Source organism: Ostrea edulis, chromosome 4 (assembly GCF_947568905.1).
Source record: "Ostrea edulis chromosome 4, xbOstEdul1.1, whole genome shotgun sequence".
NCBI lineage: Eukaryota > Metazoa > Mollusca > Bivalvia > Ostreida > Ostreidae > Ostrea > Ostrea edulis.
Window position 1 is genome coordinate 56,357,937 of NC_079167.1, and position 27,188 is coordinate 56,385,124.

Here is a 27,188-nt window from a genome sequence, read left to right on the forward strand (position 1 = left end):
GATAATACCACCGATGATCTGAAAGTTTGAACTGGTCACGTAAATGTCACTTGAAATGGCAGTGACGCGGTTATTTGTAAACATCGATTTAAAATCAAATTATTTGGGTTAAAACAGGTAAAATAATTTGATATGTCGTACAGTCTCATAACTACATATGTGCTATGATTTAATAGCGTTTTTACGAGATGGAAAAAAATATTGTAATTCGGACCATACAGCTTTAAACAGTTATGGGGATATTGCCAAGTTAAATTTCTTAATGGTAGATCAAAATTTAAGGTCAAGGTTACAAGCAATTGTAACTGCTCGGCCATTTCCATAACCACAAATAAACCTTGTATGTAGATCAATGCCATCAGAGTCTGTTGCTATGTGTACACATATGTAATTAAAGTCACAGATGAATGTTACAATATGAAACACGAGCTTTGGGGCTAAAACAAATGTATTTAAAATATCAAATAAATCTAAGAAATTTTGTCACTATCAAATTCCACTTATAAGACATTAATCAGATACCAAAACTGAACCTGTGGTGAAAATTACTTTTACTCCCAAATAACACATTGTAGAGGGATTTGGTTTTAGTCTTTTAACCTCATCCATATGCACGCTTCCAGCAAAAAATGCATCATTTTGATGCAATCTGCAAATCAATGTCAGAGTCTTCTTTCCGGTTACAGAGACGAGCGTGACCTGATTGGGTTACAAGGTCAAAAACTTTGGTACCAATAAAAAGGGCTTGTACAAGGAATGCATATATGAAAGATATATTACTCATACTTCCAAAGATATGAGCAAGGTTAAAGTTTCAGACGGGACAAAAACAATAAGGCCTATGTCCCACCCCACTCAAGTCGTGGGGACATGGGGAAAAAAAACCCATCTTGAATCCACACAACTTGGAAATGTTTACATTTTGCTATGACTAAGCGTGACCCTGCTACTCTTGAAAAGAATTTACCTGCATATTTCCATATAACTTTGATCTCTTATTGTGGCCCCATCCTACCCCTGCGGCCCCTAAATTGAATATATACACTTGAATTTTGCACTACCTGAAGATTCTTGCAAATTAATGACTAATCATGAGATTTTTAAAAGTGTTTCCTATTGTGGCTCCACTCTACCCCCAGTCATGATTTGAACAAACTTGAATCTGAACTTCCTGGAGATACTTGTACATGTATACGAGTAACCATGACCCAGCTATTGTTGAAAAGATTTTGTGTAAATGTAAAACTTTGATCCCCTATTGTAGCCCCATCCTATCCCTGTGGGCTATAATTCAAGGAAGCTATACATGTAAATTTCAACTTTCCTGGCCCAGTGCATCTTCGCAAGCCAAGTGTCCGATTCGCTTACTCTCATCTACCGTGAGTAAGCGAATCGGACACTTGGCTTGCCAAGATGGCCAGGGTCTCTCTATTCAGCAACTAGCTGTTTTGAACTCACCCCTACATTTAACAAGGTAAGACCAAAACAGCGACTGATCAGTTCACAGGTATATGAAATTCTATTAAAGTTGATAAATAGTACTGTTTAGTAAATGATAAAAATGATTCCATCCATTTTTGCCTTTTCTTAATTAATCATCCATTTGAAGAGGCATGACTCTTCATTTGAATCTCCTTTATTCAAGGATGATTTGTACCAAGTTTGATTGAAATACACAATTTCCGAGATTGGCGAGATATCAGCTCTTCTATGATGGAGGTACTTTCAGTATTCTATTAAATGTTGAGTGGGTACAGGGTGTATTATACTATACCTATAGTACATACATTATAAACAGGTTATGTAGATGGCAATACATGTTATGAAAGTGTGTGTATTTTGTTTATATTTGCCAGAAGTATACATTAAACTGACCATATAAAGAAAAAATTGTTTGATATATAGGCTGTTGATATTGCTGTTTGTACATGTTTTAATAAAGCAAACATACACAGTTAATGACTTTTTAAAAAAATTTTATTTTAAATTATGGTTTATAATTAAAATACATGACTTGTACTTCATTCATGTAAACATTTTACACCCATTTCCCACTCTTTTTAAACAATTTTTTTAAATACATTTTTTCTTGTCATTTATGCTTCCTTTTAGGTACATTGTATATTTCATTCTGAATTCTTTAATGCATGTAATTTTGTTTTTATATGTCCAAGTAAATCTCTCTCTCTCTCTCTTTCCTCATTAAAGCTTTTAACACAAGACCCCAATTTTATACAAGTCTACATTTCCCTTCCTCACTTTGTGATGCGATGGTAGTCAAACATTGTGAGTTTCGATCGGAAGTGCTGTACATCACTGATACACTTATGATCACTGTAGTTATTGTCTTTGAGGGGGTTTATAACATAACACTGCTCCTTTTCACTTTTGTCTGTGTTGGCCTTCTTTGAGGGAGGTTCCACTTCCGACGTCACATCACCTTGTTCCACTTCAGGGTTTCCAAGAACCTAAAATTTCATACAGAATGCTTTGGTTAAATCAAAGATACAAATTAAAACTGGGGATCATTTAAATTCAACATACATCACCATTCATCTAATGAGAAATGGCATATTGAACAAGTGAACCATTCACTCTGATCTACAGGTATCAAAAGAATGTACTTCATAAGAGATCTCCACACACAAAGAAATAATATTACACAAAATACATGTCGGTATATTTGGTGCATGTTCTTTATGATATGAAAATGAAATACCTCTGTAAGTGTTGATATCTTTTTGATAGTGATAGCCAATATTTAGATACCTGAAAGCTTATCCGTCTTTGATTATCCCCCAAGTACTGTTTATACCAAGTACGTAAATCATCCAATGTTAATGTCTTCAGCACAGCAACCTGTAACAAACAATTACATTCATAACACAAGGACTACATGTATGTAAATACAGCATGTTCCATACCTGAGTCACAGGTAATCTACATTCCATATTAATATACAATACAATTCTATCTGGAAGAAATAACTTGTAAGCTCTTTTATTCCCATGCATTGAACAGATTTCGTCGAGAAGAAGCACGACTGACCTCCTTCTCCACTCGGTCGAACACGTAGTTTTGTTCCTTGCACTCGCCCCAGTATCTGTTCACCTCTTCCTCCAGGTGGGTGTCCTCTGTCAGCTTTGCTGCTGTCAAAGATTCCACCTGAAATGAACCTAAACAACTATAGGACCGACCACCAGCATTTTAAAAATGTTATATTCCTTTGTGCTAGGCTTTCTTGTATGTGTGTGTGGAGGTTGGGGGGAGAGAAGAGATCAGTTCTTGTTGGGATTGACCAAATTGTATGGTTACATATATATGTAAAAAAAAAAAAAAAAAAGAAAAAAAAGTAAAAGTACATGTCATTTCAAAGCTACACGTACGTACCATAAACTGACATTTATTTGTGATGACTTTTATTTGTGATTTGGTGATAGCAAAAGTATATTCAACAGAGAGCCAATATTTATCTGTACAAACTATAAATAATGACTGGTTTGTGGCAACAGAAATTCACAAAAATTTGGTACATGAATAAAAATTGGTCTAAAGTAATCTTTCTTGAATTTGTTTAGAGCTGAGCTGTACCTCTGTTATGTTTACACTGTACCACTGTTATGTTTACAGCTGTACCTCTGTTATGTTTACAGCTGTACCTCTGTTATGTTTACACTGTATCTGTTATGTTTACAGCTGTACCTCTGTTATGTTTAAAGCTGTACCACTGTTATGTTTACAGCTGAGCTGTACCTCTGTTATGTTTACAGTGTACCACTGTTATGTTTACAGTGTACCTGTTATGTTTACAGTGTACCTGTTATGTTTACAGTGTACCACTGTTATGTTTACAGTGTACCACTGTTATGTTTACAGTGTACCTGTTATGTTTACAGTGTACCTGTTATGTTTACAGTGTACCTGTTATGTTTACAGTGTACCACTGTTATGTTTACAGTGTACCTGTTATGTTTACAACTGAGCTGTACCTCTGTTATGTTTACAACTGAGCTGTACCTCTGTTATGTTTACAACTGAGCTGTACCTCTGTTATGTTTACAACTGAGCTGTACCTCTGTTATGTTTACAGTGTACCTGTGTTGTTTACAGTGTACCACTGTTATGTTTACAGCTGAGCTGTACCTCTGTTGTGAACTCCTGGCAGTGAGGACAAGAAATCAAATAAACAAACTAACATAATGTAAAAAATGTTACCAAAGTGTCAAACTCCTCTACGGACATTTCATCCAGAATCTCTTTGAACTTGTTCAGAAAGTCTTCAATATGTTTATCAACTTCATGCATTCTATGTAAAAAAGGGAAAAATGAAATGATTAAAACATATACCTGTGTTACATTCATGATTCAACTCAACACATGTAATGATAATATCCAATCTACAACATCAGCCCCCACCACAAAGACATAACAATGCCTGTATCATTTACCTAGGGCAAGTGAAAGATAGGCCCTAGTAATACACTGAAGATCCAAGTTGCTTTAATACTTAACTCTGTTGAATGGACACTTGATTTAGCCAGTAAGTGGCAGATTTTAGAAGTACATATCTTCATAAAGATGAATAAGAAAATACTCAATAAAGAGCAACAGATGAAATAAACAATACTGAACTAGGCCTACATGTAAATATCATGGGTTCTTCATGATCTAGTACCTGAGTAGTGATAAAATTTACCACCCACTTTTCCTATCAAAGGATTAGGCTGGATTATTGAGGATTAGGCTGGATTATTGAGGATTAGGCTGAATTATTGAGGATTAGGCTGAACTATTGAGGATTAGGCTGGATTATTGTTAAGGTTTGCTGTCAGTCTCTTTGACTTTGGATGCAGCCCGGGGCTGTATTTAAGATATTGTTCATACACAGCATCACAAATACGAAAATTACATCATGGCGAAAATATGAAGATTTCTACTGAAAATAATAGAGAGGAAATTCATGACTTATGACTCACAAGGAAAAGATTTTTTCCTAGGGTTGCAAAATGACTTCATGCAATCTCATGCTTAAAAACTTAAACTACCAAAGTGGTCCATTTGAAATTTGTACTACATGTACTTATGTCCAAATTGTAAGTCCTACCTAAACTTCTGTGCCTGGAATTGGACAGTGATGGCTATTCCCATAATGCCACTGGTGATCAGATTCTGACAGTACACAGTATAACCAAGCTGTAGCTGGGTCCGCAACACGTCAAAACATGGCTCCTGCATTCTTGTCTAAACGGTAAGAAATTTGATGTAGTGTTATCACAGTGGTTTCCATTTAATAGGGAAGGATTCTAATAATGTTCATATGTGTGGTTCATAGAGATTACTAGTTCTGAAAGAAGACATGAAGCTTTGTATTGGAAGATAATGGAACTGTTTGTTGAATAGTGTGTTGATTGAATGTCAAAATGGAAGAAGTTAACTGGTTTGTTATGAATTCTATTTTTGTACCACTGATATTAAAAAAAGAGACCCACAGGCCTTATCGGTTACCTGAGTATTAGTTAGAAGTATCAATAGTTGTATGGGCTACTAAAAAATTCCTGGTCTGAATATCTAAGCCAAATTCTAATATTCAGCAAAAGCACACATAAAAAACTTAAAACACAAAAGAGCCTATACTGATGAAAGGCTTTACATAATATAAAATATGTAACATTAACGAAAAATGATTAATTTTGACCTGTCCCACGAGAGTCAAAATCCTGGGGTTGCAAAATTCATAATTTTGATACATACTTTTCTGCTTTTCCTAAATATGCATTTAGTTTTATACCATATCAGCAAACATCAAGAAGCCTTTCAAATGATATAATAATTTTGGCCCCACCCTCGAACCAAACCCTTACCCACAAGGATCATGATATTTACAATTTTGTTAAAGGATTACTTACTCCTTCTAGATATTTTAGTTTCAATATAGCATCAATAGCATTAAAGAAGATATCATTTAACATATACACCATATATACCAAGTATGGCCCCACCCTGGAGTCAGAACCTCCATCATGGGGATCATAAAATTTACAATTTTGGTTGAGGCCTTCCTGCTCTACATCACTATGCATTTCATTTTTCTTACACATGTGTGGTTCTAGAGATGAAGATTTTTGAAAATTTGTCACTTTTTGCCCCACCCATAAGGGTGCAGGAGTCCTGAAATTTACAATTCATGTCAGCCTTGTCCCAAAAATGCTTCATATGAAATTTCAAAAGAATTGGAATGGTAGTTATCAAGAAGTTAAAAATGTTCAAATGTTAACACATTTAATAACTGACCATTTTGGCCCCACCCTAATAACAAAACCCCTACCCCTGGGATCATCAAATTTATAAATTTGGTAAAGGACTACTGCTCATTCTAAATATCCATTTACCTTCAGTTTAGTGTCAATAGCAATAAAAGAAGATGGCTTTTAAATGTTTTACACAAAAATACTGTATACCAAGTTTGGCCCCGCCCTGGAGTCAGAACCTCCACCCCGAGGATCATGAAATTTACTCTTTGGTAGAGGCCTTCCTGCTCTACATCACTATGCATTTAGTTTTTCTTATACATGTGGGGTTCTGAAGAAGATTTTTGAAAAATTGTCACTTTTTGCCCCACCCCTAAGGCCCTGGGGTGCAGGAGTCCTGAAATTTACAATTTATGTACCCCTTGTCCTAAAGATGCTTCAAATCAAATTTGAAAAAATTGGAATGGTAGTTATCAGGAAGCAGTTAAAAATGTTCAATTGTTAACAGACGATGGACGCAGACTAATTGCAATAGATCACCTGAGTATACTCAGGTGACCTAAAAAAGAGAGAGAAGAAATTTGCTCTTATATTAGGTGTCAAAGTACAAAACAAATGATACCTGTAAACTGCCACTGTTCAATTATTCAATTATTACTTCTCTTTTCAAGGCCTTATACATATATACTATCAGATACACCTTTAATTTGTACAAGAGCCCCCCCCCCCCCCCCCCCCCCCACCCCCCTTGTCACCTGAGTATTACACAATGTAAAGATATGACACATGACAGACAGGCATGAATAGCAAAGGTTAACTGAGGATTTACATGACCCAAAAACCAAAACCATTATTATGAATGTTTACTATAAGTTCAGCACCTGTAACTACCACATCAAACACTTGATACCAAAAATTCAATTCACTCACACAAAATTAATTCTAAATGAAACCCATGGATAATCTTCAATCACTTACATCTAGCAGTTCATTAATGACTGAGGACCGGATATCCCCGGGGTCAGATTGTAGGTACACCGTGATGGTGGAGTTAGCATCCTCCAAGTTGAAACTGTTGGTCTGACAGTAGTGCCACTGTTTCGGAACCTGGAACAGCCTTCTCTGTAAATGCAAGAAATATGTGTCAATACAGTAAATCCTAAAATCGATAGACTTTTAACACATGAAATCTTTATGAGAGTAAATATAACCAAATCTATGTTTGTGGTTTTCAGAGAACTGAATAAAAAATTTCTATTTGCTTTTCCTTCTTGTGTAAAAGAGAAGTTTATAATTCCTTGTGACATCTTCATATATATTGAGCTTTTAAGTCATCCATGCTCTATTAGTGCATGACAAAGCACAGAAAAGTCAATCTCTGAGGCTAAAGATACCTGGTACATATTTGAAGGCTCCACTTTTCCACATAATTTTGATTCTAGCTTCTCTTTATACCAAGTTGCTTCCTACAATGTATATCAAGCAAAATCAGGTGTAAATTCCATCCATTTAGCACATCTTGTTAAACAGTAAAGTACAATTAAGAACATGTATCAATGTATGCTACAATAACACAGATGACTCCCGATAGCTCAAACTCAATCTCTTGAAGCAAAACCATGGTTCCCATTTTCTTCTCTATATAACTAAACAAATTTACTCTAGATCTCTCAAATGTTCCATTTCTCGAAGTTCTTGATCTCTCAAAGTGAAATTTGGGTCCCATAAAACATATTTCATTATTTTTCACTCTCAATCTCTTGAAGTGGTGGTAGCATATATACACCATCATTCATGCATTTAAGCATTTCCGCATAGACCTTACCTGGAACATTGAATGCCAGGGGCTAATTCAGTTGTACTAATTAGGTGTTTTTACAGGTAACACATCACATGTGCTTCATTGTGGGGTGGATTAGTTAATTAGTCAGTGTAACCCTTCACCTGCACTTTGTTTTCATTACAATTCGACTGCAGCTAACTTTAAGACTTGTTTGGACTTGATAATGAGACAGTAATTTTGAGAATATAACTTTAAGACATGCCAAGGAATCATCATTATTTTATCATAATGTGCTTTGCGTAAAGTGACTGAAAATTGTGACGATTATGCGGTGGATTGTGCTCCTTGTAGTTAGTGACTGCGAAATGTCGTTAAGAATGAGAAATTTGTCTCGTAAATGTACATCTATCTTACATGAGAAAAACAAACAAGCGAATACATAAACTTTAAAGAATCTTTTTATCTATGCAAGATAAAGGTCCCTATTCTTAAAATCAAGTCAATTACAGGTAGTACCTAAAATATAAAGGACAAAGTGTCAAAACAATGTCAGGTTGTTGTAAATATGCACTCCGGTTGCTATAAAATTTGAACCATAATGATCGGACTTTAAAATTTCTGAGGACTCATTCGATTTCTTGAACTCTTGATCTCTCAAAGTTTTATTAAGGTCCCTTGGACTTCAAGTTACCGAGCATGACCTGTAATGTGTAACTTGAAATCAACAAACACATGCACATATATGTGTTTTTTCCATTTCATTTTCATATGCTATATCCTTCTGTACATTCAAACATTGGTCAATTGGTGGTAAATTTTCAATAAACCCCTTGACACCCCCCTCAATCATTGTTACACTAATGGATGACATGTAATGGCTGTACGTCTTAAAAGAACTGTACTGACATAACCATAGCCAAAATTTTAAATAATTACATAAGTACTTAAAATTCACTATGTATCTGTGAAAAATGCTGCTACTTTGACAATATTATTTTATGTTTCATAAATATTCACTTAACAAAGTATTTAGGGGTGGGGGTGTAATTAAAAAAAATTATGTCATGTCTCAAACTTTATCAAACTGACCTTAGGAGTGACATTTCCCACCACTAAAATGTCAGCTTTGATATTCTGTTTGAAGTCTGCAACAATCTTTTGAAGATCCTGATTGGTCAATGTGTCGATTACATTGTACATCTCAGATAAGGACCTATAATGTGGGTCTATCACAGAAAATCGCAGTACTCTGTAAACACAAGAAAATATGTGTACTGGGCTATTATCAGAACTTTTAAAATAGAATATACCCCCCCCCCCCCCCCCAATGACAATACAGGTGCTGTATAGTAGATTTCCACCGAAAGTATATATTCTCCACGTAAAACTGGCTATATACAGTGTAGAAGATTTACATTGCAAATTGCCCCCATAGTAGGGTCTCCCTTCCTGTTTTTGTTTAAGTTTTTGAAAAATACTTTACAGAAAGCCAGTCAGGCATTAAATCAACTAATATCAATCACTAAACTATGTTTGAATAAGAAAGTGCATTTTCGATTAAAAAAAATAAATTTTTATCAAGGTTATATTTTTTTGCTAGCATCGATTTCTCCATGAAAGTTCTTTAAAATAACTTTGATTCATTTAGTATGTGCAATGTTCAGAGTTTAAGATATCACCAATACTGGACTTTCAAGATACGGATCCTTTTATCACACGTTGAACGTAATTTGTAGGGCATGTCACTTCCGATTTACAATAACAACTAAGTAAACAAGCATGGAATACTTCAATTGCTATCAAATTACTGGATTGAAATGCTATCTTTGAAAGAAAGGAATCACTATAACCATTTTAAAGGAAAATGCATTTGATCAAATTATGTGAGTTGGCAAGGGAAATAAATCTAGGGAATATCTGGAGGATATCAGTAAAATTTCACGCCTTGCATCCAATGATACGCGTCTAAATGCGCCTTTTCCCTTCAATCTAATTTACACCCAGGTACTAAGCACCAATAGTGACTTGATTCGTCATCGTAGGACTGCGCATAGCTCTTTACGGGCCGTCTGCTAGCGAACACCATATGCATCGATATAAACTTTGCCCTACAATTGGTTATTATCACGTGACCATGGTGTATAAACGTCAAATATAATTGGTCGTTCCGGCACATCCCGAAAGTTCCGTATTATCAAAGCAGATCTTCAAATGAATTATTACATGCACCTTACAAAAGACAGATAATTTGTTAATTTGATGTTCCTCATGCATATGTATGTTTATCTTAACAAAATACATTAGATACTTGTATTGTTTTTACAGAGGCGGTCATGCAGGTGCCTACTAGAGCTGTATATCAGCCAATAAATTAAAGAAGTAATTTCATTTTTATCCACATAATCTATTAAAAGAACTTATTCTTTTATTCTGTAAACTTTCTTTTATATTCTATGTCTTCTTACAAGATATTCAAGGTACATTTGTGTAAATATTTGTTCTCAATTTCCATACCACACCCATGTAAGCAATCTCCGACACTTTACGCTACATGATAAACACTTAAAACTTTTCATATGCATATCCTGAAAATTTCTTATTTGTATCTTATACATTCTAACAACCATTCTATAGAACAAGAGGCCCATGGGCCACATCGCTCACCTGAGCCACCTTGGTCCATATCAGAAGACTTTCTATATATATTTGTATGTGAAACCGTAGTCCTTATTATGGCCCCAACCTACCCCTGGAGGCCATAGTTTTTGCAAACTTGAATCTACACTATGTCAGAAAGCTTTCATGTAAATGTGAACTTCTTTGGCCCAATGGTTCACGAGAAGAAGATATTTGAAGATTTTTCCTATATATTTGTATGTAAAACTTTGATCCCCCCTTGTGGCCCCATCCTACCCCCAGGGGCCATGATATGAACAAACTTGAATCTGCACTATATCAGAAAGCTTTCATGTAAATATCAGCTTTTCTGGCTCAGTGGTTCTTGAGAAGATTTTTAAAAAAAATTTCCTATATATTTGTATGTAAAACTTTGATCCCCTATTGTGGCCCCATCCTACAACAGGGGGCCATGATTTGAACAAACTTAACTCTGCTCTATGTTAGGAAGCTGTTCATGTGAATATCAGCTTTTCTGGCTCAGTGGTTCTTGAGAAGAAGATTCTTAAAGAATGTCCCTATATATTTGTATGTAAAACTTAGATCCCCCCCTTGTAGCCCCATCCAACCCCCAGGGGCCAGGATTTTAACAAACTTGAATCTGCACTATGTCAGAAAGCTTTCATGTAAATATCAGCTTTTCTGGCTTAGTGGTTCTTGAGAAGAAGACTTTTAAAGATTTTTCCTATATACAGTAAAACTCTGATATAGCGAATTTCTGCGGACATTCTATAAAAATTCGTTATAAGCGTAATTCGCTATACGTTTATAGCGAATTCATAATTCAAATGTAACGAATTCGTTATAAAACTGATTTGTTCTACATGTATATCAGTTGTATAAGAAAGCGGCAATTGATATTCTTGCGTTTGTATTGTCTCTAAGAGAACTTAAGCCTATATATTTTCGAGAAGAAATATTTTATACAAAAAATATACACATTATTTATATATGATAATTTATCTTGATTGATTATTAAGTCACACAAGAACATGTCGAGAGAAAAAATGTTAACAAAAGTATGCGCAATACATACATGTACAAACAGTCTATTGCAGTTGTCATTTATTGTTGCTTTACACAAATAAAGGAGTGTACGATAAAATAAATGCAATCAAATTTCAAATTTGATTAGCGAGAATAGTAAACAATACCGACAATATATTTGCTAAACGTATGTGTAAGTATTGTTTTGCGTTAACAACCTTTCTTGAAAAACTACAAACAGAAATTTCGTAATAAGTGTGGATCCTTTATGGCAATGGAAAACCATTTTTAAAAATCGCAAGTTTAAATGAAAAAAATAAATTCGTTATAAAACGTGATTTATACGTTCATTTTTAATTCAAGGGGAATAGGATTTTACTTCGTTATATCCGTAAATTCGCTATATCCGTGTTCGTTATAAACGCAGATTTTTATATAGAATATATAAAGAATTTGCCGGGGAAATCTATTTCACTTCGCTATAGCCGTAATTTCGCTATATCCGTGTTCGCTATATTCGAGTTTTACTGTATTTGTCTGTAAAACTTTGATCCCTTATTGTGGCCCCATCCGACCCCCGGGGGCCAGGATTTTAACAATTTAATATCTGCACTACCTAATAAAGCTTATCTATAAATTTCATCTTTTCTAGCCCAGTGGTTCTTGAGAAGAAGATTTTTTAATGACCCTACCCTATTTTTACCTTTTCTTGATTATCTCCCCTTGGAAGGTGGCCTGGCCCTTTGTTCTAACAATTTAGAATTCCCTTTACCTAAGGATGCTTTGTGCTAACTTTGGTTGAAATTGGCCCAGTGGTTTTTGAGAAGAAGTTAAAAATGTTAAAAGTTTACAGACGGACAGACAGACGGACGGACGCCGGAATACAGGTGATCAGAAAAGCTCACTTGAGCTTTTAGCTCAGGTGAGCTAAAAAGGGTTGCAAAAAAAAAAAATCAATTAATTGGCTATAAACCAGAATCGGAAGTAATATAATAGAAAACTTTTCATCAAATAACCATCTGATTATACAGGGGGAAAAACACTTTTTTGAGAAATTGAGACATTTCAAAATATTTGGAAGTGATAATAAAAGTAAAAAGAAGAATCAGTATAGGATCTTACATTGAATTGTGTAATCATATAAATACATTGTACAACACAGCAATGAAATTTTAATCATTTAAGGAAAATTACATATCATAATCTTTCAATATATAATTAAACAGAATAACCACCAATGGGTAGATTTCACAATGTCAAGAATTGATCATATGTCTTCTCAAATATTGCTAGTTTTTACTAAAAATGGTCCTTCATAAACTTAACTGGAATGGAATTAAAGGGAAAACTCTATTATATAGCAGATTTTCTAGTAATTCAACTATAATGTATAAGGGTGGGGGGGATCTCACCATATATATAACCATCTTTCTATAGAGGTGATCTTGCTATATAGCCAGTTTTCAGGGGGGGGGGGGGGGGGGGGGGGGGGGGGGGGGGGGGGGGGGAGGGGGAGGGAGGTTAGAGAGAAAGGTTAATATACAATACTATTAATAAGAATAGTCAATTAATGGATATTCACTTACTAATGTGAATTACAAATTTTTCTATCTAACTGAGAAGAATTTTGGACTTGGGTGAAGTGCCCACAAATGAGTTACCATGAGGAATTTTCATTCACAGCTCTGAAAGACAACTGTACATACAAACACACGAGCTAATCTTACTATAATGAATTCTAATAAAGAAACACGCCATACCTGACTAGTTCAGCGGGTTTGATGATGGCATTGAATAGCTCCCTCTTTACTTTATTTTTCATAAAGGGAAACAATTCATCATCACAGGCATATTCAAACACAGCAGTCAAGAGCAGATCAAACAGTTCCTAAAACAAACCGGAAATGTCCAATATTAAAAGTCCTCATTAAAAATCACAGCTGTACTGGACTTTTCCCTCTATAATGTGTAAATATTCATCCTTTAAACAAGTTTTTACTGATAGCAATTCTTAAAACAATCCTTACGGGCAATTTCTGGTTGAATCCATTAACTTTGAATCTGAGTCCTACATCATCCACTTTGACAGCGTAGCTGAAATAAAAAATCAGAAGACCTGAGAGAAACATCACATATCAGTGTATTAATGAGAGAGAGAAAGAATACAAAATTGGGTCCCAAATTAAAAGGACAACTTACTCAAATCCTGCCAGTATTGCGGGATATGTAGGAGCATCCAGCTTATGGTTCATCACAGCTTCAAATATCTTCAGCAGAGCCTGACTACAAAATGTCCATTCTTCTGGTCAGCATACCCATAATTCAACCACAAGCAAGTAAACTTTAATTTATGCATCTTGTAAAACTACCTTTCTTAAACAAAACTCTTTTCAATCTGATGGGCTCAATCAAATGCAAGTTTTCTGAATGCCTAAATATGTTTATAGTACAACTTGTTCATAACAAACACTGTGCAGACCACCAAAATGCATCAAGTAATGCCATATGATTACGAGTTTGGACTACGGTTTGTTCATGCTATGTAGGATTAACTGTAATACACAGCTTAATACTTTACCTCTTCACAGACTGGTTGGCCACAGGTGACATTAACTGTACACAAACATGAGCTGCAAAATGAAATACAAATTATCAAACTCCAAATCTTACAAAGAAATAATTCATTGGAACAAATCAAATCTTCTATCATGTTGCCAGAAATTCACAAAAGTCAAATTGGTAATTGTACTGTTTAAATCAAACTTTCTGTCAGTTTTATTAACAGTGTGGTATACTGAGGATGCAGTGCAATCTGTAGCTATTAACATATAACAAGAGAAGCTCCTTATGTTACAGTCTGAGCCAAGAAATTCTAGAGAATAAAGAAAACAGACGTTTAAGGGCAGTGTCTCACGAGTTACCATATACATAATACACCCCAAAAAAATCCTTATGAAAACATCAAACAATTTCATTTGTTGTCTCTTCAGTAGCAAAACTTAAGATTTTAGAATATCTAATTGTTTGATTCTCTTTTTTACGGATATTCATCACCTATACCAAGGACCGACTTTTTCTCATAAACATTCTGGTACAGTGTTCTGGTACATTATGAAGTTACAGTGTTCTGGTACATTATGAAGTTACAGTGTATTTGCAGCAGAATGATACCAACCTTTTGGCACCTTGAATTTCATGTCCTTCTTATAGTACAATGTACACAGGTCATTTTCTGATAGGGCAGTTGGATGCTGAGGAAAGATATTTACAACATGTATATTCACATGTGCCATTATCAAGAAATGAAGCCTTTACATGTCTTTCCTATGTTTAATGTTAAAAATAAAGAGTTCTGAGGCTTACCTTTGTTGTATGTTCAGCATCAACCTCTGCTATTGTGAAATCTGTAGCTACAATACAGAATAGATAACAATGAATATGATGACTTAATTAACACAGATACACTGGAATTTTATGTTCAGAGTTGATAACTTGACCAATTTATATCACTGCATTTAAATTACCTATTGACTTGTTTGGTTGTGGCAAACTGAGCTCAGTATTTGCAGGTGGATCTGAAAGAAGAAAGATATGATAATTCTTAACTTCTTTAAAATCAAAAATTCCGTTTTTCTAAATGGTTAAATTTCTGTACATAACAGTCAATTCCTTTTCATTTTAAATTGTTTGTTTAGAAACATGCTTCACGAGAGTGTCATTCTTTGATTCAATAAAAATGATGCTGTATACATATGATTTTCATGTTATTCTTAAATAAATTAGTTATATGTCATTTCTTCATAGAGAGTTTTTAAAATCGTGGGTGGGTGGGTGGGGATGGAGGGAATAAATGACATTGTACTTAAACAATTCATCTTAAATGTACTCTTGACAACACAATTTTTAATTTATAAAGATACTACTACATATCTTTCATATACACTGCATTGATTGTATGGAATTCCCACCTTGCCATTTCTGAATCCACTCTGGTTTGATCTCTGAAACGCCATATTTCACTGGTGTCCATTTGATGTCCTGTCGGTCACATCTGTCTGACAATTGTTTGGACGACAAGAAAATGCAACAGTTGTCTGCTCTTAACTCGGCCATACATTTTGCAAGTAGCTGTAAAAAGTTTATACAAATCACAAAACCGTTGTGGTATACAATATACAAGCATTAAATATTTTTGATAGCAAATTGATCTAGTATACATACCACTGGATCATACTCATAAAGGTAATCTCTGCCAGTTAAAACGTCTTCTGGAGAAAATATCTGCATGTTTTCTGAGACTTTCTCAACATAATCCATTGAATCTCCCTACAGGAAGTAAAATACAGCCCTCAGTCAAACAAAATGACAACAGACAAACTGACAACAAACAAACTGACATATTCTTCCAGAGATGACAACTATTCTGCCACTGCATTTTAAATACATAGATTGCATTTTTCATTTTAAACTCATAGATTGTATTTTGCATTTAAATTCATAGATTATATTTTGCATTTCAAAAAATACATGTAGATTGTATTTTGCATTTTAAATTCATAAATTGTATTTTGCATTTGAAAAATCATAGATTGTATTTTACATATTTTTTCATTTGACTGCACTAAAAGTTGAACTTAATTGATGTATTTTTATTGGCATTAAATTACCCTATCTTAGAGGTATATGCCCACCTTTTCTTTAAATCTAAATTTGGTTTCCTCCACTATTTTCATCTCATCAAAGTACTGTTTTTGTGGTCCTTTCCCTTTCAACATGTGTATATACTGGAACACAGCCATCAGGACTTCCTCAAACTGTTCCAGACCATGGTCTGTAAGGGTCAAGTTAACCACAAACTGGGTGGCAGTGGTGTTCAGCTCAAAGCCATTGTAGCTGTGACCACTCTCAACTCCTGTGGCATAATACCTTTAAAAAATCAATCAAGTTGAAACAAGAGGCGCATATGCTTTATCAGACATTTGCATATCACATAATGAACAAAAGCAATATTCATGCTGCAAAATATGTCTTTTCAATATATTCAGAAATGTAGTACTAATCCAAGAAAAGATTAACATCAAAATAAACCATTCTTCAGTCAAAAAATGGCTCTGATGGTTTTCTTTCAGCACTTTCTCTAATATCTGACAGAGCTAATAGAATGCTAGTTCTAAGATGGTTTTGCTATATGTCAAATTGAAGAAAGATTTTACTCTAATAAAACCTACATTTTTTTTTATTCTTTGAATTCTCTAATATTGGAGAGTATTAATAAAATTTTAGTTCTAAAATGGCGATGTTAAATATTAAATTCAAGAAAAATTTTACTCAAATAAAGTATAACTTGACAAGCTAAATTATGTTTTTACAAAGTTCGATGATCCTAGACTTAGAAGTATTGATCTTATCAGACCTACAATGTGCTGACAGACAGACATACACACATATGTGGTAAAGGGTGAGATTAAGCTCAATGAAGGGCAAGATTTCGGGGTCTTGGGGTGAGATTTTTGTAACTAAGTGTCATGACAACCCAGATTTTGACAAATTTCCCATACAATGCTCATGTACGTATTCTTTTGAAACAGAAATTTTTTTTCTTCCTTTTCAAACAAGTGTAAAACAATCATCATTTATTTTCAAAATATCAACATTAACAGGCACACAGCAACAAGGGGGCTGCCTCTCCACTCTTTTCAACACGAGATGACACTTACATTGTCTGCTGTCGATGTTCAGGAGTTAAAAAGAAGAGTTTTCAATATTCAATAGATTTTCCCTATATACATGTACATGACCTATTTAGCCCTGACACCAAGGGCTACGTATCTTAAAATTTGGATAGCAGCATTCATGCTACAGTATGGATAACACACAAGTATAAACAGGCATCAACAGCAATAAGTTAAATGAATGTCTCAGGTGACTTAAAAATCAAAGTCCTTTGAAAAGCTTTTAATATTGTAAAGAACATATCTATCTCTCCCCCTCTCTCATCAGTTTAAATAAAGTTTACCTGTTTTTCACTCTCATCAGTTTAGATCAAGTTTACCTGCTTTTCAAGTATGCTAGCAAACTGCCTTCACCCTCATGACCAAGGAAAAACTCCAGGTATGACAATGGCTTCTTCCTGTACACAATTAATCACGGACAAATTATTACCAATGCAAACTGTAGAAAAATAAGCATGTTCATGGGGACTTCATGATGCTGTGGTTGAAGACTTGTTATTATTCTTTAGTATTGTTCAATATCTCTTGTTTGTGGGAAATTGAAATTCATGGGTATGTCCATCGCCCAAAAACAAATACCCCTAACCCTCAATAAAATTAATCATTTTACAGGAATGATTAAAAAACATTGTTTTTGTCTAAAAGAAAACAAAACTAAGCTGTATTTGCAAAACATGTAAATTTCGTACTTGTACTGTGACAGCATTTGAGGAAATGACCACATAACCTCCAGCATGTGCTTGTCTTTGACAGGATCAACTGAAGCATTGTTTAAGCATGTACATTAAAATACACACACACACAGATATATAATTATATATATATATATATATATATATATATATATATATATATATGTAATTATAATTATATATATATATATATATATATATATATATATATATATATATATATATGTAATGAAAGCGCTAAAGCTTTACGGAGGATTTCTGTGTTTTCTTTTCATATTTTTTAAATATATATATATATATATATATATATATATATATATATATATATAGGTAAAAAATAAAAATGAAACACGAAGACGTTTAGTAAAGCTTTATATATACTGCAGCAGATTTATAAACAAAAAAACTGTAACATCAAATTGAAACTGATAAACATTTTTTCAAACTCATTGACAAATTTCCTATGTTCTAGTTGGCACTTTTCTAGTTAGAAGATCTCTTTACATAATGAAGCATTATCCTTTAAATGCCTTTTTAAAAAAATTATTATCACAAACTTGTTCACCATTACATAAACATCTTACTGTAGTACAATTTCCTGAATTTTCCAATCTCAAATGGGTCCTGAAATTGTACAAAAAGAAGAAATGGAGAATTTTCAATTGAGTTCTGTAATATAAACTGCTACATGTATTTGGGTCTGTAATATCAATTATGACAGCCTTGGTAATACCTCTCTGACTTCAGGGGATCTCACTTGTCATATTACAGACCACAACATGGGTTTCTCTGATTAAACTGGACATGCAATTATGTACAGGAAACAAAAAACATTTGTAGAACAAGCTAGGTAGACTTTTGAACATCCACCATCCTCAGCCTCAGAATCCACAAGAACTTTGAGGGCATTGTTGGAAGGATGGCAGAACATTTCCTAAAGGTCCATTTAGAGTGTTATCTACATGCTATCAACATTAATGGTGGACATAACCAGCATTAGTGACCAAAACCACATTTTTTATTAACCCTTATTGACTTCCATTTCACATTTAGCCTCTCAGGGAATAACAATGACATTTAAAATCAATGGATATCAGACTTTATTTATCAAAGATTATATACCACATATATCTATTTATTGAAACTATCCAGTATTGTGCTTTTAAGCCTGTCAGTATACATGTACATACAATTTTTATACCCATCATTAGTGGAATATATCAGTTAAATAATTAGCGGAATATTTTAAAAATACCAATCAAATACAACTATTTAACAGTTCCAAGGGTTGTATTAAATTTTATCCATATATACTGATGTTTAAATTTTAAATTCTACCCACCTGAAGATGATCAAAAGTCTGCTTTGGTTGTTTGCTATGTAAATAAAAAAAAATTATCAGGCAATGGTTTGGTAGCACAACAAGCATACTGTCAATTTTGGATATTTACAAGTAAACTCAATAACATAATTTATCAAGATTTGATGTACTCCACAATAATTTGTCAATGGCCTTTACTTTCTCAAGGTCATACTACTAGTGTACTTTTTCCTAAAAGTTCAAGGAGTCTAAATCATGAAAAAATACAAAACACAATCTCAAATATCCTAGTTACCCATAGCTGTTGTCAACTTTGATCTCGCAAGATCAGTCATAAACTCATTTCTTACATTAGTTGATATTCTGTTTTGACATGCATTCCAAAATATTGTACATTGCAAATATATGTACTGCTACAAACTGAACTGTTTGATAAAATAAAATCTTACTTGTTTGGAACTTCAGAAAAAATCTCCCTGACCCACTTCTCCAGTTTGTCAAGACTCACTGTTCAATGAAAAAAGTTTAGAAAGTTTATCAAAAGTCCATCAAAAACCACTCATCATTACACTGTCCAATTACAAATTATAGATAATAAATGATGCAGTCATTCTTTATCTCCACCGTAAATTACTGCAAATTCTATCTAGTACTTGTCAATATCCATTGGCCGAGATTCAAGTAGATTTATATAAGTTTAGAGCATAAAGAAATACAGTCTACTCCAGATACAGATAAACTTCGGTATCTCGAATACCGATAGCTTGAATACCATGGATATGTCGAAGAGACTCAAAGTCCCAACCACTTATTCTTTAATTATTTTACTCAAATCCTTGGAAATCTCAGTTTTTTCTCAGTTCCACCGAGTTCTAGATAATGAGGTTTGACTGTATATTGAAATTCAGTTCAATATATCCAAAGTTCAATATAACTGATGTTAAATGATATAAATATCGTTAATGGGGATTTATTTTTACTTCAATATAAGAGATTGTTTGATATAAGCGACTTCAACATAAGTGAAGTACAACTGTACATAAATTTAAGATATTCATGGTCATAAAATGAGTAGTATATAATTAACTAGGTTAAACCCTTTTCAAAAGGCCTGAAAATAAACTATCCATAAAAACCTTTAGATTGAACAGCCAGGGTCATGAACTGAGCAGAGTACATCTTGTGGCAGAAATCTTTCAAGTTGTCATACACATCAATCCCATTCTGCTGAGGAATCGTCTTCAAAGAATCTATACTGCCTATCAACAAACAATGTTGATTTTGTTGTAAACAACCTCAGTATTTATTCAACACTTAGTCAATTCAGAGGAAGTGAATTCATTTATCTTTTTGAATTATTACCAGTGAAGAATTTCCCCATAGGGTGGCCATCTTTTGCTAGAGATCCATACAGCATACATGCTCTTTCGTCGTCACTAGGGAGGCTCATCTGATATTCTAATCAATCAAATGAAACACGTACAACAATCAAAAAGTCACTCACTTGTACTTGTATACACCATGTTACAATAAACTGATAAGTATAACCTTTAAGTGACCTCCGAATGACATTAATTTTTAATTTGGCATTAATTTTCAATTCAAATTAAAGAAATGCTTGTATTCCTAATATGAAATCATGAAAATAGGCCTTTTGTCAGTTTGATGAAAATGTGCAAATTTTGTATCTTTTGATTTTCCTTTCTGTTAATGAACATGTGGTGACTTTGTGAACAATGCCTTCATCACTCTCTCCTTCACAAAGTCTTTTGTGAATTTTGAAAAGAAATAAGCACTGAAAATGATGTTTTCATTAAAAATAATGAATGAGATGTGTTCCATGTATATATGAAGTTAAATCTATGTTTCAAATTTCACAATTTTCTTTTCTTTTTTAAACTTTACCCACATTAAAATTCCCTTTTTAGCAGCAGATTGACACACTGAGCCAGACAGGTATTTACAAAGCATACTCTAGAGAACCTGTCCTACATGACAGTACAGTAGGGTACTTCTCATTTACCAGTCTAGCTCCTGTGCACAATAACATTCTTATACAGTCTATACCGGGTACAGACATAGAGGAGAGTTCACCATAAAACTGACCACTGTCCACTGCCTGGATCTCCCTGTCTACAGAATCCTGTCTCAACAATGGATTGATAAAGAACTGGGCAAAAATATCTAAAGCCTGATGGAAGTACTTCTGTTCAACGTCAAAGTGAAAGGAAGTCTGAAAATGGAGCAAGGTATGGTTTGTAGTAGAAATACCATTTAAAGTAAACCTAGTGTTAAAGATATCTGTAACTGTGCAAACAGGCAAAATCACACTGCCACAGACATCAACACAAATGATTAAAGGACAAAAGTAACCAGATTCGTGTAATACAAAATGATATACAAATTTTATGGGTTTTTTTTTTTTTTTTTTTTTTTTTTTTACATTTTGATGGTATATTAAATATCCATATCTATAATTCTATAAAATAATTAATTTCATTGGCTCCATAAACTATAATTCTAATTTACCCTTTCACAATCTGTCCATGCATTGGTGAAGCCTCCATGTTTACTAAGGAAATCATCCAATTTATTTTCTTGGGGATACTTTTCACTACCCATGAAAACCACTAAAAATGCAAACAATTTGTCAATGAAAGAAAAAGTGAGCAAGCCCACATACTTCACACCCAAACAATGAATGACAATGCTTCACATAATGAATGGCAATGCTTCACATAATGAATGACAATGCTTCATATAATGAATGACAATGCTACACATAATGAATGACAAGGCTACACATAATGAATGATAATGCTTCACATAATGAATGATAATGCTTCACATAATGAATGACAATGCTACACATAATGAATGACAAGGCTACACATAATGAATGACAATGCTTCACATAATGAATGATAATGCTATGCATAAAATACAACAATTCATGTGCCTTAGCATTATACTGTACTATTTTCATGCATGTAACTAGATGGCACTACTCAAGTTCAATGTAATATTGTTTTAAATATAAATTGTGTTAAATGTGGTTTGAAAACTAGTTTCATACAAGTTGCACAAAATAGTATATTTTGGCCAAACTTCTATGTTCAAAGCGACATACCTACACAGTATGTCCATGTCAAATACAAAGTTATATGAAATTCTGTTCAGCAGTTTCGAAGGGAGTACCAAATCGTATATTTTGACCAAACTTCTATTTTCAAAAGGGGCATAGCTCCCCCAAAAAATCAATTCAGAATTGGCTCACTACATCCAGAAAGAGTTTCTCAAATCAGTACGAATTGGTTTAATCATAAAAGATATGATGATATATGATAAGTATTTATTCCAACAAAGGCAGAAAATATTCAAATTTGGATAAAAACATGATTTTCAAAAAAATTATTTCAACACATATGAACAAAAGAATCTGGCGGATTTGAACTTGATTGAAATCTGCGGTTCACCAGCCCAATGCTTTAACCACTGAGCAACGATGTCAAACAAACAAATTGATCGATACAAATACTTTCACAAAACATTTAAATCGCCATCTTGTGACATAGTGTCATAAAGAGTATAAGCTTTAGTGTAGTGAACTACCTTAAAACAAAGTTACACAAAATTCTGTTCAGCGGTTTCAGAAAGTTGCGTTGACAAAATGTTTCAGTAGTATGTGTAATTTTGGCCAAACTTCTGGAAATATTGTGTTCCACAGTGTGTGTGTGTTATAATGCATGTCAAGAGAGGAAAATAGTACTTACTATGCTCTAAGAAATGAGCTAATCCTGGAATATTGGATGGATCAGAAAAACTTCCATTGGAAATACACAAGGCAGCCGCTGACTGAAAATTGCATAGTAAACACAAGCATTCAAAATATAAACATCTTTGATTATTAGTTCACTTTAAAGGGGCATGGACACGATTTGAGCTGAAAATTTTCAAATTTTATTTTTCCATTTTTAATGTCTAGAATTAACTAATATATTTCTAATGTTCAGCAAAAATTTGAAAGTCAGTTGTCAAGGTACATGGGAGATACAGAGCTCACAATTCTTTGTTATGTAAACAAGGCTCGTGAGCTTACAATTCTTTGTTATGTAAACAAGGCTCGTGAGCTCACAATTCTTTGTTATGTAAACAAGGCTCGTGAGCTTACAATTCTTTGTTATGTAAACAAGGCTCGTGCCATTTTTTGATTACATAGGTTACATATACTAGTAAAAGTTTCGTTCAAAGCAATTTTTTTCAATTTACAAGCTAATTCTGAACACAATAAAATAGTTTATAGTGTTTGAAACATCTCATTTTGTTTTTAACATGCTATTTTCTATTGAGCAATCTATATGTAAACAAAAATATGGCACAAGCCTTGTTTACATAACAAAGAATTGTGAGTGCTGTATCTCATTTGTAACTCAACAAATGATATTCAAATTTTGTTTGACCATTAGAAATACTTTAGTTAAGCATTGTAAACAATGAAAATGGAAAAACAAGATTTCAAAATTTTTAGCTCAAATCATGTCCATGCCCCTTTAACCAATTAGTTTTTCTCTAAATTATCTTTTACTGAACAATTGATTGATTGATTGTATATAGTTTAACATTCCGATTGAGAATATTTCACTCATATGGAGATGTCACTGAATGAAATAAGGCATTCCAAAAAAATGTACAAGATAGCATGCATTGTATACTACCATATTCAAAACAAAGAATAAATGTATCTATCTAGCTATGAAGAGCAATGCTTTTATGTCATCATGTTTCACAATAATTTAGAATTGAACCTTCTTTTCTCCCCCTTCCTCATTTTCACTATCTTCTTCTTCTTCATCCTCCTCCATTTCTGTTTCATCATTTCCATCATGCTCTTCTTCATCCTCATCATCCCAAGGAGCCTCTTCTGCCTCCTCCTCCCCCTCCAATAAATCTGATATCAATATAGCTTGTAATCCATTTTCAAGATTAATCCACCTGCAAAATATGAAATAGTTTATTTGGAGGGGGGGGGGGGGGGGGGGGGGGGGGGGGGATCAACAGTAAAAATTGCTTTAACATTTCTATTATAAGGTCCAGACAATTTTTTTCCCAAATGACCTTGTCCAAATAACCTTGAATCAGGGTCATAGCATGCCCAGGTTATAAACAAACTTTGTGTGAACAATGAGAATACATGTATAACCTTTCTTTGTTACAAAGTAATTTACACAGACATACATGCAGTTTATATGGGAGACAGTACACCTGACATGCAAAAAGACAAGGCGTTCACAAAAGGTCTCATTTTGCCCTAAGAGTTTTTAAAATTTTCAAAGCTGATATTTACTTTTTTGCAAATGAAATACATATATTGACAAAGTGCATAATAACCAAAAATCTATGACTATAACATAATTTTTACAGTAGTTTGTACATTATGATGTCATAATAATAATTCCATTTAAAGTAGGCAAAAAATCTAAGCTACTCTTCAATATTTTGTATAGGACATAACCTGTGATCTAATTTTCATATTGATATACTTGTATCTATAATTCATGTTTTGGTTTGAGGGCTGTGTTTACACTCAAATGTTTTAAATCTCAAAATACAATATTTTCACATAAAAAGCATGTACTTAATTCTTCTATAATGATTTTTATTTTTGGATGAAGAAAAAATTACTAGAAGTGAGAATTACAAAAAAAAACCAAAACAAGTAATTTTTGTTAGATTTCTGTATATTTATGCATAACATAAATCATATTTATACACCAAAGATATGTCCTTTGGCCACCATTTTGTGGTGAAAACCCAATTCATTCCATATTTGCCTTTGTACTAAGGTTATTTATTTGTATCTTTGATAATTTTCTTTTAGAATAAAAGCTTTTGATTATCCTGAAATAAGGCAACCTATAGATTTGTATGGAAACTTGAATTTACCAATCATATGTACCAGCAGTATGCTTAGGTAGTATAAAACTATGTATATGTTCAAACCATTATTCAGAATCTTCAATCGGTACACGGTCATTCTTTGTTTCTTTTTTAACAAAAATAGCACATGGAAATGGCCAAGTTATTCTGATTGTCAGAACCTTAAGTAACTAATTTGAAAACCAAAGAATATTAATAGCTCGGGTGTATTGTATATATATCCCCGGGTTAGTATGGGAGGTACTCTCTAAAGAAATTGAGATAGAAGATTGGCAAGCTAAATCTCTGAAATTAATTCATTCAAAAAACCTTCAGAATTAACCACTGTTTTAGGTAATAATTATTGCTATGCACTGTACAAACACTAACTACATATCAGCTGATCATCAATGTGTGCCTAATCCTGTCAATCATTCAGAGCCTTCAATCGGAACACAGTCGTTCTTTGTTTTTTTAAAACAAAAATAGCACATGAAAATGGCCAAGTTATTTTGATTGTCAGAACCTTAAGTAACTAATTTGAAAACCAAAGAATATCAATAGCTAGGGTGTATTGTGTGTGTGTATATATATATATATATATATATATATATATATCCCCAAGTTAGTATGGGAGGTACTCTCATTCAAAAAACCTTAAAGAACACTGTAAAAGCTTGAATTCCCAGATGTGTCATGGAAAACATTTGTAAACAACCAAAATACTCATAATAATTCCCATATATGCCCAAACTTCTTTTAGGGGGAAAGGCTATATGCTCCTTGCAAGGATTCTAGCAATCTAGGGAGGTAAATGTTTCTTCTAATCTGCAGCAATGAGAATTTTTAGGGCACTTTACTAGCCATAGATTACTACTTACTTGTGAGGCATTAATCTGGGCAAGATGTGCCTTAAAGGCCAAGACATGTATTTCTCCATTTTGAATCTCATGTATCCAAGTTCATGTCATTCTGAGATTTTACATGAAATCCGTAAGAGCATGTAAATCTTATTTTCTTAATCATATATAATCACTTCTCGATTAACGCGATTGTAACATGTCTCCTATGTTTGTGAATTTGCTAATCATCAACGCTGAATATGACGCCACAATGCACTGTTTACATCAATTGCGTTTTCCGCGTTCAATGAATAGGCGGATCAAATGTCTAAATATAGGATGCTTTGATAGAGCTCTGTCCCGACACTTTTGGTGCTAACTCGGGATACTTTTTTGGTCCTATTATGCATATAGATTTTAATCCCAATACGTTTTGCTTCGCCCTCAAAAACGGACATATTAAGATTTATGCATGACAGGAACATAAATTTCGTTGGACGGTTGGAGTCTTCTTCAAAAATGTATAAAGTCGTTGTTGCAAGATGTAAGGGGTCTTCGCTCGACTCAACGGTCACACCGCACCATAAATCATTTTAACACATACTAATAACATTTCCTTTACCTGTAACTTCTCTTGTCGTTTTCTGATTTAACAACATTTATCGTTTGCTCCATCTTGACATTAAACAGTTGTTTACACTCAGTGACAGTCGATCTTTTCGGGATACTGAATCTTACAGGAAATTTGTATATAATCTTACTCTGGTGATAGAATTCTATTAAACACCTACTAAAACACTTGCTCATGCGATGTTTGTTTAAAGTTTTACATTAGATTTATGACCAGACTAAACACACGTTTCATGTAAAAAGTTGCTCAATGTTGTTTACAGTTTACATTTTTCGATGAGGTTGGACATCCTGACAAACATCTATACGATCTAGACTAAAAATTCTATTATTTAAAACCAATACAGTTAAACCCGGAAAG

The 27,188-nt window shown here is 33.6% G+C and overlaps 1 protein-coding gene across 1 annotated transcript; it reads right to left on the reverse strand.

The window, feature by feature from the left end:
- Positions 1-1,959: 1,959 nt before the first annotated feature.
- LOC125670381 (nardilysin-like) lies at positions 1,960-27,118 on the reverse strand. The gene is made up of 30 exons (XM_048905503.2): positions 26,820-27,118; positions 24,245-24,431; positions 23,213-23,294; positions 21,969-22,069; positions 21,546-21,672; positions 20,802-20,897; positions 20,576-20,698; positions 19,889-19,946; positions 19,461-19,494; positions 18,703-18,742; positions 18,116-18,185; positions 17,747-17,824; positions 16,386-16,620; positions 15,916-16,020; positions 15,663-15,822; positions 15,219-15,269; positions 15,058-15,104; positions 14,870-14,945; positions 14,273-14,324; positions 13,894-13,977; positions 13,722-13,788; positions 13,455-13,582; positions 9,121-9,280; positions 7,643-7,714; positions 7,227-7,370; positions 5,105-5,241; positions 4,216-4,306; positions 3,049-3,165; positions 2,770-2,859; positions 1,960-2,468 (listed from the first exon to the last, which is right to left on the reverse strand). Exons 1-30 carry the CDS (start codon positions 27,002-27,004, stop codon positions 2,256-2,258), a joined length of 3,210 nt encoding a protein of 1,069 aa, XP_048761460.2. The 5' UTR covers positions 27,005-27,118; the 3' UTR covers positions 1,960-2,255.
- Between the last annotated feature and the right edge of the window lie 70 nt (positions 27,119-27,188).